Consider the following 17,304-nt stretch of genomic DNA (forward strand, 5'->3'; position numbering starts at 1 on the left):
TCTCAAACCTTTGGGCAAAGTTTCTATCTAGTGTAGGCATTTGCCATTGCAATTAATGCAAAGAATATGCATCTGCTTGATACTTCTTACCAGATGCCATGAGTTAAGCAATGCTATTAAAAATAAACAAATTCTCCCTTTAAACCACAATACATCACCTAAATCCCTCGAGGTGCATTACAGCCAAATGCAATCTGTACAGAGCAGTCCCATAAAAAGTAAATGAGACAAATTTGTTTTTAATGGTGTTGGTTGATGGATGATTGTTGACCATGAAATTGGGAAAATTTCGGTTCCTCTTAATGCAGGTATAAATCAATGCACAATTTGTCTGGTTTTTAAGCTAGATTCCAAGAGGTTTTCCAAATCACATGGTATCAAATTACCAAAATAATCTCATTTGATAAGACCGCTCCAAAACAAAAAAAAACATCAAATATCACCCACCACAGAACCAACAAGTTGTTTGTGGTTTGAAAAAGAAATCTTGCATCTCACATCTCATTAGAACCCCTGCTTTGGTCATCTTCATATGAAAGAAATCCCAATCACAGAGCTAACATTTTGGCATGCTGTCCACACAGAAACTGGAATGGAATAAAAGATACTCACAGCTCGCTGAGTTTTTGGCAGAATTCCCAGGCATCTGGGTTGATCTTACTGATGGCATTCTGGCTAAGGTTAAGTTGTTGCAACAGCAGTAAGCCATACAACCACCCTTTCGTTACTTCAGTCAAATTGTTAAAATCCAGTTGTCTGGGGAGAAAAAAACAGCTTCCATTAGCCCAAAAATGGGGTTTTATTAGTCTTTCACCCATTTGCCATGCAGTTAAAAAGCAATTTAAACATTGAAGCCATGAGGCTGGATTTGAAGTAACAAGAGTCAAATGCCAAAGCTGCGAGGCCAAAAAGGTAGTAAAGCAGCTCATTTTACAAACAAGTCTTTACATACTTTGCTGAACCAAATGCTTCTTTGTTTAAAACAAAAATCAGTTAAAATTGCAGCTAGTGAACCTCTGAACAAAATCCTTCACTATCTATAAAGATTTACAAATCTATCTTTGGTAATTATTCACATACAAATAATTAATAATTAAAAACAGTCTCACAAGATCTCGATGTTGCTCAGTCCCCAGAAAGCTCCATCCATGAGTTGACTAATGCCATTTCTTTGTAATCTTAGAGATTTCAAAGCACTAAGTCCTTGAAATGCAAGGCCCTCCACTTTTTTAATTTTGTTACGGCTAAGTTCCCTGCAGCGAAATAAAGAAAAATTGATCTTAGAGAGTAACACCTATTTCTTGGGACAAAATTGGTCAACTTAGGTGGAGGCAGAGGAGGGAGGGAGTGGGCAGGAAAGGGACCAAACATTTCAAATTTAGTATCTTCTGTTATTTTGGTAGAAAATTAACTTACAAGTGCTGGAGACGTGGCAGCTTAAACATCTTGGAAGGAATTGCTGAAATTTTGTTCCTGTTTAGCTTCAAGACTTGAAGTGTTTGCGAAAGATTGTCAAAGCAACCAGGATCCAGAGAAGTTATTTTGTTATTATTGATGTACCTACAAAATATCACATTTGTAAAAGTATTCCAAAAGGCATTTAGAGAATTGTTTATTGAACAAATCTCATCCAATTTCTGAATTTAGTCAATGCCTCTTGCCCTATCCATTCTCGAAAACAAAGAACAGCCTTTTGGGCAAGACAGAGGCAATCAATCAGCTTAATACTCAAATACAAGACTGCATTCTGCTTAATAGATGAGGAAGCATATTTAATGTTACAAACAGGGTTATACTGATGACAACAGGTATGGCCATACCATTGTTTGGGAGTCACTTGTGGCTCTTTGACATGTAATGCATACCTCAGCCTCTACTCCCAGCAGTAGTTCTCCTATTCCCCACCCCCCACATCCTCCTGGTGACTGGGAAGAGGGGAGTGGAGAGTGGGGCCAAAAGGAGTAGAGCTGTGAGCCCCTGGCCGCGCTCTGCCACAGGAGGCAGCTTTGCATCAGGTTGCTTCCTGCATCATGCACTCGACTGTGGACGCTGCAATGGTGCAGGAATCTGCAGAGACCATTGGCAGCAGTGTTCCCAAAGAGAGCACAACAGGAGTTGTTCGTCCAGACCATCAAGCCTGCTCCCACAATCAGTGAGATCATAGCTGATCTGGCCATGGACCCAGTTCCGCCATTCCTCCATAACCCAATTCCCCTACAATACAAAAATCTTACTGCATCTTAAATATCTACTTCCTCGTGCAGAGATTTCCACAGAAAAATCAGTGAAAGTTTTTGAAAAAATTTGATATGTAGGTGTACTTTTTGATTATTAAAACTAATTTAAATTAGCAGTTTAAAAACTACATGAATACTATTTACACATGTTACTTAAAATTTATATTACCATATTTGACAGCATACAACCCCCCCCCCCATTTCAGCAGGGAATGTTAAAAAAAATTATTTTTTTTTTAGTGTATATGTTTTAGTGTATTTACAGGTAAGCACGTCCATGTTTTAATGTATTTACGGGTACCCCAGGTCTTGCCATGTATTATTTGGCATTGCTTCATTGAGGGCGAACGCTAGGATGAACAGATAAGTATACCTTCTATGTCCAGGATAGGAGCAGCAGTAGAAGTGATTGGAGGAGGAGGGTCAGGGGCAGTGGCGGGGTTAGAGCTACATGTGGTGGCACTCAGGGGCCTTCGAGTGACATCCTGGGGATCCCTCCCTAGTACTGGGCCCTGACAAATACTGGGGAGACAGTGGGAATTCCCTCCCTCCCTTCCTGATACTGGGGGCAAGTAGCAATACCATGCTCTCCCAACATGTCACCACATATACAACCTGGGGGTCCTACATGCCACCAAATACAGTAGATTTTTGTTACCAAATATGCATGCAAGAGTGAAAACGTGTATGTAATATGTGTTCATGTCTTGTGGCTCTCAAACATCTGAAGTTTATCGCACGTGGCTCCAACGTAAGGCAAATTTGGCCATCCCAGTATATAACTACTTTATCAGTATAGCTTTTTAATATTAAAAGTACAGCTTTACAGGAAACATTCCAGAAGATGCATGGAAACACCACAATTACATTATAATGCTTTTCTTCTGTTCTTCAGTAATATTGACATTTAGTATGAAACAATGGACCGAGGATATTGTAAAAAAAAATGGAACTTTCACAGATCAACTTGAACTCAACTTTTAATCAAAAATCTTTTGTTGGGTAATGCAAGCTTTGGGTTAATTGTACATTAACTTGGTCAACAATTTTACTGTACAAAAATTAACTTGATCTGTGGAAACTTTGTATTATCCATATTGTTAAATCATGCAACGTGTCACACCTTCTCAATGACATAGGATTACAAATATCAGGAAATAAATAAAACTTGAACAGAGATCGATGAGGATTTAGGATACATGAATTCTATTTGTGCAACAAATACAGAGGTAGATCACATTGATCATTGCAACAGGTCCTATAGCTAAAACTTTCATAATTATTAAAATTAAAATGATGATTTAGTAACCTCCTCATCATAAAATTGCTTTCAAGGAAATTTCTCAATGTCAAGAGATGGTCATCACAAACCATAAACTATAATTTTGCACCCCCACCCCTCTCCTGCTTAAATTTCTTCCAAATGTACTCTTAACCCTTAAAATTCTGTCAATCGTTGCACCTCTGCCATCAATATTTCTCAAAACCTACCCCACCTAATCTGATCTTTTGACTGTTTTCAATAACCTTCAGGAAGAAACTCAGGAAGTTACTCCTATGTTAACTACACAGCAGACAAAATTAAGTCCAAGTTGCCATTGAGATTGCTACCTGTCATTACTGGCACCATGCTGGAAGAACCTTGGGACGTTTGGGGAAACAAATAGCCTTGCAAGCTGAAAAGCCAGCCAAGAAAGGCATGACAATGTGAACACAGACTCCCATTATACAAAAGATTTTTCTGCTTATAGAGTCACATTTGTGCCTAAATTCAGTTCCTGCAGTAAACCATAGGAACATGCATTTCAAGGAACCCCAATATACTTACAGATATCGAAGTTGCAGAGGAGGAAATTTTGTCAGTTCAAAAATCTGATTGTTACTAAGATCAAGCGTTTCCAAGGATTGAAACGGTATCAACTGTTCAGATTGCACTTCAGCAATTTTGTTACTGGATCTACAAAGAAAATAAAAAGAATTGGGGAAACCCCTCATGGGAATGGAACTTGTGAAATAAAGTGAAGAACCATTCTTATCATTAATGAGCATGCATGAAATATCAAAATACATCAAGATCAGCACACTTATTCAAATTAGAAACAGAAAAACCGCTTGAGGTATTTTAATCTAATTTTAAAAAATAGACTAATGTAATAGCACCCCAAGGAAATAAAATATGCTTACAATACACATGATTCAAATAGAAACAAATTCTTAACATCACCAGTATAAGCAGTGTTAAGATGTGGAATGCCTAAGAACATGTCGACAAAAGGTGAATGGTTAATCTTTGAAATGTAGCACAAGCAATAGTCCAAATTAACTTGTTTAAAATTCTAATTTGAAACCATTTGAAATGAAAGCAGAAATAAGGCGCTTTTGTTCCATAGGTACACTAGAAAATTAACCATCACCAACCCCACATCCTCCAACCGCCAAACACACACCATTTCGACATTTACAGTAATGTAATTCGAAGAATACACGAGCCTTACTGCTAGTGTTAGATCCAAGCCATTGATAACTGGCTATCTTGAGAGAATCTAGTTTTTATTATCTGTTCTCCTTTAACATAACTCCCCTCCACTATTGTGCAGCAGATAAACTACATTCCTTCAACAGGTGTACAGTGTAGTTACCAATTTATTTCTGACAATGACTGAGACCTCTTCGCCTTTGTACACAACTCATCCAGCTGTTCCTTTGAAATATTACATTTCAAGGTATCCAGTGACACTATTTACAGTAAAATCTGCATTATCCAGAATTCAAGCAACAGGCAAAAGAATTGTGCAAAAAAAAATTTATTTTTTTTAAAGTAGAGGCATTTAAAATTGGTACCCCCAGTGGTCAGCTCACCAATCAAGCAATATGCCATCTCAAGCAACCGATATGCATTTATCCGGCATCTATCAATTTCCAGAGGTGCCAGATTCCAGGGGTTTTACTGTACCTCATGATGAGGTTCCTGTGGATTCTGATAACGGAGAGCATTATCTGAGAAGACCCCAATACAAACAAGCATGGATCATGCAAAGGAGTCCAATTGGATGCACTGTGATTTTAACCAAATCTACTAGAGCTAGAATTAAAACTGGGCTTTGGAACAGTATTGGGCAACCCTAGGAAAAGTTATTTCCACTGATTGAAAGTAAAACATACAAGTGGATTAATAGAAGTCTAATTTTGTACATAAAGATCTCAATAGATTTAAATGGTCATTCATCTAAATTGGTCTTTTGAAGGGACAGAGAAAAATATTAATTGGCTTCATTAAAAGCTTGACTGTATTACCAACTAAGCCACATTATCTACATCAAAATTTCTCAAATTTGCAGTTTATGAGTGTTTACTTAGGAATCTATGATATATTAAAGTCTACAGACCCTAGGGTTGAGTGCAATACACAAATGTGCTGGAGAAATTCTGGTTACCCAACATCTGAGAAGGGTATCCAACATTTCAGGCCTGAACCCTTCAAGGTATGAACAAAAAAAGATAGGCACCTGAATAAAAAGATGGGAAAGAGGAGGTGGTAGGGGGAAGGGGAGGAGTATGGGCCAATAATAGGTTGATACAGGTACGAAGGAAGAAGAGAAAGAGGCTGAGAAGTGATGGGGTGGGTAGCTGATTAATGAGGGAATGGGGAAAGGAGATGGAGGGAAAATGTCAGAGGGAGCAGGAAAGAGAGAGACTCAGGGGCTGAGTTGAACAGAAATGAGAGGATCTGATGTTAATGTCATCTGGTTGGTGAGTGCAGAGACAAAGTGTTGTGCTTTCAAATTATGGGTCGCCTTGATTTAGCAGAGCATGAAGCCATGGACAAACATGTCAGTGTGGGAATAGTGTGTGGAATTGAAATAGATGGCCACTGGGAGATCTTTACTATTGCAGCAGAGAAAGCAAAGGGATATTAATGGGATATTTATGGTAATCAACACAAGAAATGACAATATATTCAGTAAGCTATGGATTACAATTTGGATATATATCCATATCTATTCATCTTTTCTGGAAAACAAGCTTCATTAACTTGCCATTTCCATGATGCACTATTATACACGGAACATACTGATAGCTGCATTAAAGATCATTAAGATTCTACAATGCTAATAAGCTAAAATTCAACCCAGAATTGCTCCAAAAAATTTTTGGGAAAATTAATTTTATTCAAAATGAAATTTTTGATAGATTGACTATATTCATGGTTCCAAATATCTGATATCCCTCAATCCCTTCCTTATAGGACACCAAACTCCTTCAACCCAATCAGTGCAAATAAATGAGAGGCTCCAAATTTGTATCCTCAAGTCTCAACTTCTACAATGTTATAATAAAAATTACAATCAAGTCCCAAAATATATGCTTCAGGCAATAACTACCGTCATCAAGAAACAGATTCCACATTCGATTGGTACAGAAGAGTGTATTTTGAAGCCCAGCCCCTAGTCTACTCATTCAATCATCCAAGCTCAGTTTGATTTACTGGTGAGCTTGGATGAGGAACAATGTACTGCTCCAATATCTTGGTCCCTTGCCAGAGACCCCAAAACAAATATCATTGTGGATAGAGGGGCTTTGCTTTATGATAGAATAGCTTCTATTTTCCACCCAGCATCATAACAAGAGTTCACACGTGGCCACACAAATTATCCTTTGAGAAACAAGCTAACGGATGAAATTCATCCCAGGATGTTATGGGAAGGGTGGAGATTGATGGGCTCTGACAGATTTTTGCAACATCCATAGTCATGAGTGATACCAGAAGACTCAAGGATAGCTAATGTTGCTCCCATATTCAAGGGAGGTAGGGAACAAGAAACAGAGGAGACAACCCTATGTTGACCAAGGCAGTGGATCAGTGAGAGGTAAAGTGGCCAATGGACACAGGCTCTTGTGATCCAGATATCAGTGCCAGGATTCGACGGCGTGCAGTGGGCAAGAAGGACTCTTGAAGGAGTCTCAGGCACTGAAGGCTTTTTGATTTTGTCAAAGGTTTGGATCTGGAGTTCAGGTTGCCAATGGATCAAACAGGAGTTTGATACGGCTGCAGAGGCTGGGGGAGTGCTGAAGTTGGATCTCAGATTTATTGTCAGACTACATACATAACATCACATACAGCCCTGAGATTCCTTTTTCCTGCAGGATTACCATTAATTGGTTTAAAAAAAAACTGTACACAGCATAAAACATATGAACAAAGAATTGTAAACAGGTAACAAATGTAAACAAACTGACTGTGCAATATAAAGAGAACAAAAAGAAAATCAACAAGTGCACAAGAGTCCTTAAATAAGTCTTAGTTTGTCATTGAGGTGTCTGATGGTAGAGAGGTAGCAGCTGTTCCTGAATCTGGTGGTACATGTCTTTTGGCACCTCTATCTCTTTCCTGATGGCAGTAGCAAGAACAGAGCATGTGGAGGGTTTTGCCTGTGAAGTCCTGGGCTGTGTCCACTATCTTTTTCAGGGCTTTAGAAAACTCAAAAGTGCAAGGAGGCAAAGATACAAAGTTCTAGTAAAAATGAGTGGTGTTTTAAATTGTAAGTCAACCCCATTTTTACCAATGTTAGGGGCGTTTTTAATCCTCCACTGAATGTTGCACCCTTCATAAAACCCAACTCTTCTGCAAGCATCTGGAGACATGCATTGTGGACTGGAAAGTGTAGACCAATCAGCCTGTGCCACTGGACTACATTGGAAGGCTTTATGATCGGGGTATTGATCTTTCCATAGCAGACCGTGATCCAGCCAGTCAGCACCCTTTCCACCTCACCTCTAGAAATTTGCCAGACTTTCTGATGTCATACCAAACCTCTGCAAACTCCTGAGAAAGTAGAGGTACTGACGTGGTTTCTTCACAATGCCATTGGTGCGCTGTGTCCAGGAAAGATCCTCCAACATAGTGCCTCCCATGAACTGAAATTTGCTCATCCTCTCCACCGCTGATTCCCCAATGATCACCGGATTGCACACCTCTGGCTTTCCTTTCCTGAAGTCAACAATCAGCTCCTTGTTTTTGGTGACATTGAGTGCAAGGTGGTTGTTGGTGCACCATTCGGCCAAATTTTCAATCTCCATCCTATACGCTGACTCATCCCCTTCCTTTATACAACCCACTATCGTGGTATCGTTGGCAAATTTGTAGATGGTGTTATTGTCATACCGAGCCACGCAGTTGTAGAAGTGAGTAGAGCAGTGGCTAAGAACTCAGCCCTGTGGTGCTTCAAGACTGACGGAGATTGTGGAGAAGTTCTTACCAATCTTCGCTGTGTACAATCTATGGGCATTCGGTGACTCTGAAGAGACTCTTGCTTCTGTTTCTCCTATTGTTAGGGGTGATAGCCAAAGCTCAAGGCGATTCTTTCTTTCTTTGCCTTATGCCAGACAAAAGTTAATGTACATCACATATTACTTTTTTAAAAATGTATTTACATGCGACAATAAAAGGAACCTTAAATCTATGTCAGTGGTAGAGAAAGTACTGGAAAATATCTCAAGATATGAGATTTACAAAGGCAGGCTCAGATTAAGGAGAATCACCAGTTTTGGTGACTCACATACGCGAGTTTTTTTTTGGTGATTATTAAACTGATAAAAGAAAGGCAATGGTCTACAAAGACTATAGCAGGGCTATTTACAAGGTTGCACCATGGAAGGTTGGTACAGAAAGTGCACTTGAGACCCAAGACGAGGTTACAAGCTGGATCTAAAAATGGCTTGACAGGAGGATGACAGTAAGATTTTATAATTGAATGTCTAACCAGCAGTGCAGCACAGCGATTGGGTGTTCTGTCATGCATATACTTGGTTGAGATTGTCTGTAGTCTCATGAGCAAGTTTGCTCACAACAAAAGCTGCTTTCAGGTGCACGGGCGCAGATAATGCACCGGCTGACGCGGCTAGGGGAGTGCAGCTGGTACGTTCAGGTGGCCGCGGAGAAGATGCCTTTCTGTCACCTGAACGTGTGAGCTGAAGGAGTGTCGCATCCGAGCGAACGCCAGCTCCTGTGGACTGTGGCCGTAGTCCCACTGCTGCTATAAGCAATAATCTGGCCTCCTCAACTTGTCGCAACAAATGCCCCAGATTTACCATGTTATGGCTGAAGAAATTCCTACGCATATCAAGTGAGGATATAAAGGCAGCAGGGCAACCCAGGTGGGCAAGGGGGTAGAGAGGTGGCAGTGCAACCTGGGCAGGCTTAAATGGACCACCATTTTAAAATGAATCCAAAATCCAGACCCGTCCCAGATAAAAGGTTAGGAACCTGTACCTTTAAAGATATGGTAGGAGTTGCTCTGTTTAATTTGCTTCACAGAAACAGCACTTAGCAGTTTGGGTTGGAGATTTTACCTTTCACTTTAGTTCAGAAACTTCATAGTAACAAATACATCGAAGCAGAAATGTCAACAACCAACTGTATTTCTCACATTTCTGAGAAACTCACAAATCAGCTGTGAACTCGTTAAAGGGCAAAACAAATGCTCGAAGCAAAATGTTACATCACTATTATTCTTCACTTGCACGATTTGGAATTCTACAAAACTGCTTTTAAAAATGAATCTTCACAATTACACAAATGTCAGAAGTGACACTAATAATGAAACTCTAACAATCTCAGAGCCAATCACTGCATTTCTGCTTTATGGAAATTTCCCAAAACTATCTCAACTGCCACAACACAAATCATTCAAATCTCCTCGAACATTCAAGTCTTCAATTTTTAAAGCCCTTTAACCTCCCCCCTTATTAGCCACTGAATTTTTTTTTTTAAAGTTGCCCAATACAAATTGTTATTTGTTTTGTTTATATAATCTGCCAAAAAAAGCATGATTAAATAATACAAATAGATTTACAGACTTGCTTTACTGCAGGTCATTTTATTGCACGCAAGTCCTGCAATCGCATTTCGGATTTATTAGTTTTAGAGAGTCATGTTGAATGGAACGGAGTAAAGTATCCAAGAAAACGGGGTCTTATAAAGAGAATCTATGAGGACCTGGAAAACCTCAGGATGTAGTGACCTGAGAGAGCCTCTGTTTCCTCAGGAGTTTGCGGAGGAGCTAGTGGAGTTGTTCAAGTGAACCGGTATGGACTTGAAGGGCCGACATGGCCTGTTTCCGTGCTGTAAACGGTTATATGGCTTGCAAGAGGAAAAATTGTGGAACAAATCATGGAGCCAATTGCAACTGTTAACTACTTGCACTTTTGTTCAAGCAGAACTAATTTTTACTTGGGCCCATAAGACGAATGCATGTGACCAAAAGGTTTGTTATATTGACAACTGAGCATGGAGTGCTGCCATTTCATGGGTGGCTCATAAAGTTGGATCAATATCCTTGGGAGTTTAAAAAATGATGGGTGATTTTATTGAATGGTACAAGATTCCAAGGAGGCCTGAGATTCTCCCCACAGAGGGACGCAAAGCTCTGGAGTTCTTTCAAGGTTGTGGAGTGTAAATAACGGGGGCACTTTAAGTTCAGGACAATGGGAAACAGAGTCAAGTCAAAGCCTGGGGAAGATCAGCTATCACGTTGAATGGTAGGTTTAAGGGTTTTATTTACCTGTGTTCTACTTGCATTTTGTATTAGCAATATAGTACTGTATTTGACATTGAAATTAGCAACAAAATGGTAATTAATGAATCTGTTAAAAGACAGATGCATATTGTAAACTGAAACCTACATATACACTTATAATGGGGCCTTTGAAGAATTAAATCTAAATATCCAATTTGAATATAAAACCAACTATTGAAGATTCAAGACCATTTATATAAACTGTCTGAACATTCAAATAGTTTTACCCATTAGTCTTGCAATGTTCACATCAAAACTGAAGGGCTCAAGGTTATTTCTGGACTTCAAGAGTCCAAAAATCAGAAGGAAAAGTTGGTACTTTTACCAGCTATTGCTAGCACGACGCTCTGCTACCGGCATCACCTTCAGCTCCTAGAACGCTTCCATCAGTGCTGTCTCCGCTCCATCCTCAACATTCACTGGAATGACTTCATCACCAACATCGAAGTACTCGAGCTGGCAGAATCCGCAAGCATCGAATCCACGCTGCTGAAGACCCAACTGCGTTGGGTGGGTCATGTCTCCAGAATGGAGGACCATCGCCTTCCCAAGATCGTGTTCTATGGCGAGCTCTCCACTGGCCACCGAGACAGAGGTGCACCAAAGAAGAGGTTCAAGGACTGCCTAAAGAAATCTCTTGGTGCCTGCCACATTGACCACCGCCAGTGGGCTGATATCGCCTCAAACCGTGCATCTTGGCGCCTCAGTTTGGCGGGCAGCAACCTCCTTTGAAGAAGACCGCAGAGCCCACCTCACTGACAAAAAACAAAAGAGGAAAAACCCAACACCCAACCCCAACCAACCAATTTCTCCTTGCAACCGCTGCAACCATACCTGCTGGCCCGCATCGGACTTGTCAGTCACCAACGAGCCTGCAACAGACGTGGACATACCCCTCCATAAATCTTCGTCCGCGAAGCCAATCTAAAGAAGAACTAGCACGACACGAGAAAATGTTGCTGATTGGCATATTCTAGGCACGAATACACCCTGAGAGATGCACCATGGCTTGACACAGCCAACGCAAGTCGTGGGTGTGGGGAAGAAAGACAATAGTCTAAGATCCATTTGTTACTGGACATTTTGGGGGTAACGTTGGTGGGGATCCCTGGATGGAGGACACATTTGTGACCCCTCCAAAGATAAATGGTTGAGGCTACAATGTACAATAACAAAGTTAATACAAATAGGACAATGAATTTGGAAAGACCCTGCACTGTACATTTTTGTGACTAAAGTCTATTTTCAAATTTAAAATAGACCACCTAGCTGGATTTGTACCTTTGTAAACCTTTATTTAAAATCATACTGGTTTCTGCTTTGATATGATCCAGAGTTACAAAATACTGCCAATGGTACTGAAAACCACCGGTTCATTTAATTTAGGAACAAGGTATCAAAGGCTCCAAATTCTATTCAAATTTTCCAAATTGTGACAATTAACAGCTGAAATGAACCAGTTTCACCAATCTTGCCTGCATATCAAACTCAGCATTTTCATTGCCTTTAGAACTTGTGCACAATTGGACAAACTGGGAGCATCAACATTTACTTGGCAGGAAAACCAAGTTTACATGGATTTGCAACGTTCCAAATTTAACTTATTAAATAATGTAGGGTTTGTTCAACTCAGAGAGAAAGTGCAACAATAACTGGAGAGATTATGGAGATTTAGATAAAGAGTCCTGATATTACAGAAAGAAAGAGGCCCGACATTCAACCAATAGCATTGGGCACATTTACAGTAGTTTTGGTTACATTCCCTGCCTGTGCAGTCACTTGTGTTCCCAATTATCCATTTAAGTTCCATTTAAAGCAATTTACATATTTCACTTAAGAATTCATTTCAGGAGGATATCTCAACCAGAATTTTTCTTTCATTTCTCAAATTCTCATCTTTTCCATCTTGTTTGAAGTTAGGGTACAACAAGATGTAGCTATGATAACTTTCTAGTCAAAATGTATGGACACACATTCAAAACAAGTGAAAATGAAACAGCAAATATGCTGGAGTTGAACTCCTACTTACATGATTAATCATTCCTTGCAAGGAAATCAGTTTAAAAGTGGAAGAGGAGAAAAGAGATTCTTTCCAAAACCAATTCATATTCTTCCCCACACCCACATAAAAATGAGTTCATAGGCATACTAATTCAAATGCAACTTTTAATTTCTTACACTGCCCTCTATAACCAATTTGTTCGCCAAGTCACCACCATATGAACTCCTACAATACCACTTCGGAGCTCACTTCTGGGAGGTCTACTTCAGATAACTTTGTGAACTTCTGCTTACAATCTTCCTACTTGCAGATTTGCCTGGCAGGGGTGAAGGGATTTTATTGCAATGAATCTCTCAACCTGGAATACCTGGCACTAAACATGAAATTTTATTTCATGTCACATTTCTTTAAAATCTTCTGTCTGATCTAGAAATTGAGGAATACAATTAGATTACTATACTCCAGTCCATGAGCAAGCAGTTTCTTTCAAATTAAAATTCCAGCATAGGATTGGATTTCTGGAAATAAAGCACTGGGTTCAGCATTTCAAAACCAAAGGATGCTTTTGTTCCAATTATCTTTCTTTTCTCAGTAGCACATAATTCACACTGAAATGAACAAACATGTCCATTTTCTCATCAGGTTTCTTTGACCCATCAACCAGTGGTTAGTACAAGCAAGCTAATTTTTTTCTGAGATCATGTATGAAAGTAATTAGTGTAGCTTGTCTACCTTTGGGGAAAGCAGTGCTCCAACTTATCTTGCACAAGATCTACTGAACACCAAAACTGAAATCCAAATACTTGATATTGTATATTTGCTGTGTCTCAATCCACTCTGCAGAATTTCACATTTGAAGTGTAAAGGGTACCCTGATAATGGCCTGTCCCAGACTCTTACTGTTAAAGCCTACTCTCCACTGTGCTGGGATACAACAAATAGCAAAAAAACATTTTTACCCCTTTTGTGTTATAACCTCTAGTGTTCCAATTACACTAATAGGCAGATTTTTTTTTTTTTTTAAATGATTAATTTGTTAAAGGAAACTACTTTGAATTTGAGGACATTAGAACTTTAATTTTTGGGGACCTAACCTGCATCCTAATATTAGAATGGTCAACATTTAAGGATACACCAGTTCTGTACCAACCTTCCATGGTGCAACCTTGTAAATAGCCCTGCTATAGTCTTTGTAGACCATTTCCTTTCTTTAATCACTTAAAGTAAACCTCAGGAGAGAAAATGCCCAAAATAACCTACCCACACAACTGTTCTAAAGCTATCTAGAAACAGAAAAGGCCATTTAAATTCCAATAGTTCATGGTACTTCTAGGCTGAGTAACATTAGCTCATTTATCTTTCAAGGATGCAACACAAAAGAATTCAAATTGTTTGCAATTTGTTCACGAGCAAGACTATATGACATCTAATCCTTAGTATTGCAATGTGCATGAAGACGGCTATTAGACCAATCTGAGCTTAAATTCCTTTCGCACAGATGATAGATGCCAGGATGCTGCGGGAGTGGTTCTCATCATTCGAGGTTTTCGTTTCGAGCTTCCTCATATGAATGAGGCTTTTTATGTGAGTGCGTCATACAGGACGATCCGATGTTTCTTGTTCTATTGGTGCACGTCAATGATGAAATTCTTCATGGCTGTTTTAATTCTGATGGAACACTCCAAGCTGAATTTCAATGCAACATCCCCAACCAGAATATTGTAGGTGACTGATATTTTACTGGCATCACTATACATTAACCTAAATAATAATGACGACACCTGTGCTTAAACCACTTTTCCGAATTGCTGTAACACTGAAGGATAGAATGGACACAATATCCCAAAAAAAACTTTAGAGAGAACGGCACAAAGTAAGCATTAGTCAATCTCATGTCATCATCAAAAGTCCTTTAAAGGCCTTTCTTCCAAAAATGTTAAAAACAATAAGCACCCTGACTACATTTCTTCCACCCATTCATTTCATTTTGCAAGTCAAAGATCAATAAACAGTCATCAATCTCGAGATGTTCGATCTGAATATTCTTTCCTTCTTCACTCATCTACAATCTAAAGAAAATTGCTTCATGATTATGACCCAGATATATTAAAACATTTCAAAGTTGCATGCATTTCAAGGTACTGAGCTACACATTTAACTTTGTCATTCATAATTTTAAGACGTACTATAAATCACAAAATTGAACAGAAAATGATGCTTGAATTCCCTTAATCCATTGTAAAACAAATAATTTTAGCCTGTTTAGACAGTCACACACTACTCTGATGACGAGGAACAATCAAGTGAATGTACCAGGTCTGCTCAATGAGAACCCAAAAATGTTGATGTTCCCTATGCACAAATCAGGAGCAGGGTCTGTAAAGATTTCATCTACGATTTTAAACACAAAAAGCAGAATGCTTTGCTGCAAGAATCCTACAATGGGAAACAGATAATCAGGAAAGTTTTACTTCATCAAGAAAAATTAGTAGCAAGTCTGTGATTCAAATGTTGTGACTTTTCTCAAATACCATCTGCTTTTCTTTATTATTGGAAAACGCAGATTCATATCATATGTCACTTTACTTGTGTTCAAGCTGTACTGCAGACACACTGGCTACACTAACTGACCTAGGCCTAGTAAAAACAAACCCCAATAAATCACCAGATGTAAGGAATTGAGCAGTGATCAGATTAATTAATTGAATAGCTGACAGGGAATTTTGTTTCCTAACCCCCAAAGCTCATTTTGATATTAAATGCACACTGGTGCAAAACTTGAATGAAAGAAATTTTGATCAGTTGAACTTGGGGATCATGCTACAAATGAGCATATGGAGGCCGTATAGCTTTTGCCTGCAGAAAACTGGATTTGCTTGCACCCTATGTTTATCTGGTAACATTCAGTATTAATTCAAACATTTTCATTTCATCTTATGCCTTAGAGTCTTCAAAGTGTAGAATGAATGTTTTTCATTAAAGATTGAAGGAATAAAATATTTCATTTTATGGTTTACGAATGTGTGTTCCTTCTCCAATAGGAAATGCCACACATGCAGTGTAGGATGTGCCAGAGTTGAAAATAAAGATGCAATTACACAAAGCATAGATTCAAAAGATCCTTCAGTGGGAATATACACAACAAAAGCTACTGTCCCTTGTCCTAAATAAAAAGCAAACTCCTTTGTTTAGAAAACTTAGCTGATGTATCATTAATATCAAGCAAAATTCTACCCAGTCGATTTAATGGCTCCAAGGTGGAAACATCCATTTTTTTCTCAAAATTACCATTTATTCCAAAACTTGCGCAGAGACCCACGTTGAGGGAAGTTGGTCAACGTGGATTCAAAAACAGATTACCTTAGCTCCCACTCCACATTCTCCCCCACCCCATAATCAACTGCAAAGAATTAGCTTAATACACAAATTAACAAAATGTCAGTTGTAGACTAAACCCACTAGTTTCACGGTCCATTACATGTTTATGAGGTGAAACTGCTTTCACCTGTCATTGATTTAATTCAAGCATTGTGTGAACTGGGGTCTTCTCGCCTACTTGCCTCTCACATCACATTGCTTCTCACCTTTTCAATACCTCATTCTTCTGTATGAAATATCCAGAATCAATGGATATTCATGTAGATGCATATTCACTGCAAAAGCACAGTGGGTCAATTTCAGAACTCCAGGGACACAAATGTGGCTCACTGTAAAATTCTGGAGGCTAAACGACAGACTGATCTAGGTCTTGATGCTTTGCCTCAGTTTAAACAATCTCCTCCACTTCCACATGAATGATAAGCAGGACAGAAACAGGATGCACTAGATTTCGTGGACAGTTCAAATATACCAGTAATTTGATATTTGGAAATCAATAAAGTTCTACTTAAAAATAAACACAAGCTCACCCAAAATTGACAGACAACGATACAAAATATGGCGATCATAGAATCATTGAGTTATACAAACAACTTAATCCTGCTGTCCATGACGACCAATGTCAGCTATGACATTTTGATAGCACAGAGGAACAGTTTCTCCCCCACACGAAACATTAAACTATTGCCTCAGTTGCTTTTCATGAGGTTGTAGGATTCTGAATGCTATTTTAGGTCATTACCTCATTGCCATGCTGTGTGCAAATTTTCTGCCACATTTACAATGTTGAACTTTGATTAAATCTTAAAAAGAAACTCCATTTTTTATGCTGAAAAATATTGACCAAATTTTCTTTTGTATGGCACCATATACAAATTGAAGTAGGAAACATGCAGAAAAGTGACAATTCAAATGGCATACTGTGTAGCATAATAAGAAAAAAAACTTAGCCAAGCAGGCCATGCAGTCCAACTTGTCCACAGCAACCAGTGGGCACCCTTCAATATTAATCCCATCCCTCAGCATTTGGCCTATAACGTTCCATGCTTAAGCAAATCAAGGACTCACACTGTCAGAGCCAACTTCAACTACCACCTCAGGCAAAGCATTC

General features: G+C 39.0%; 1 protein-coding gene across 2 annotated transcripts in view; it reads right to left on the bottom strand.

Annotated features, from left to right (window-relative positions):
- Window positions 1-17,304, bottom strand: part of lrig3 (leucine-rich repeats and immunoglobulin-like domains 3) — a 53,968-nt gene that overhangs the window by 21,046 nt on the left and 15,618 nt on the right. For both annotated transcript variants that reach the window (XM_069904162.1, XM_069904160.1), the window contains exons 4-7: window positions 4,066-4,194; window positions 1,417-1,560; window positions 1,110-1,253; window positions 613-756 (exon numbers count right to left, since the gene is read on the bottom strand). In XM_069904162.1, the coding sequence (XP_069760263.1) occupies window positions 613-756; window positions 1,110-1,253; window positions 1,417-1,560; window positions 4,066-4,194 (561 nt within the window). The remainder of the gene's footprint in view (window positions 1-612; window positions 757-1,109; window positions 1,254-1,416; window positions 1,561-4,065; window positions 4,195-17,304) is intronic.

Source organism: Narcine bancroftii, chromosome 11, assembly GCF_036971445.1.
Source record: "Narcine bancroftii isolate sNarBan1 chromosome 11, sNarBan1.hap1, whole genome shotgun sequence".
In the NCBI taxonomy this organism is placed as follows: Eukaryota; Metazoa; Chordata; class Chondrichthyes; order Torpediniformes; family Narcinidae; genus Narcine; species Narcine bancroftii.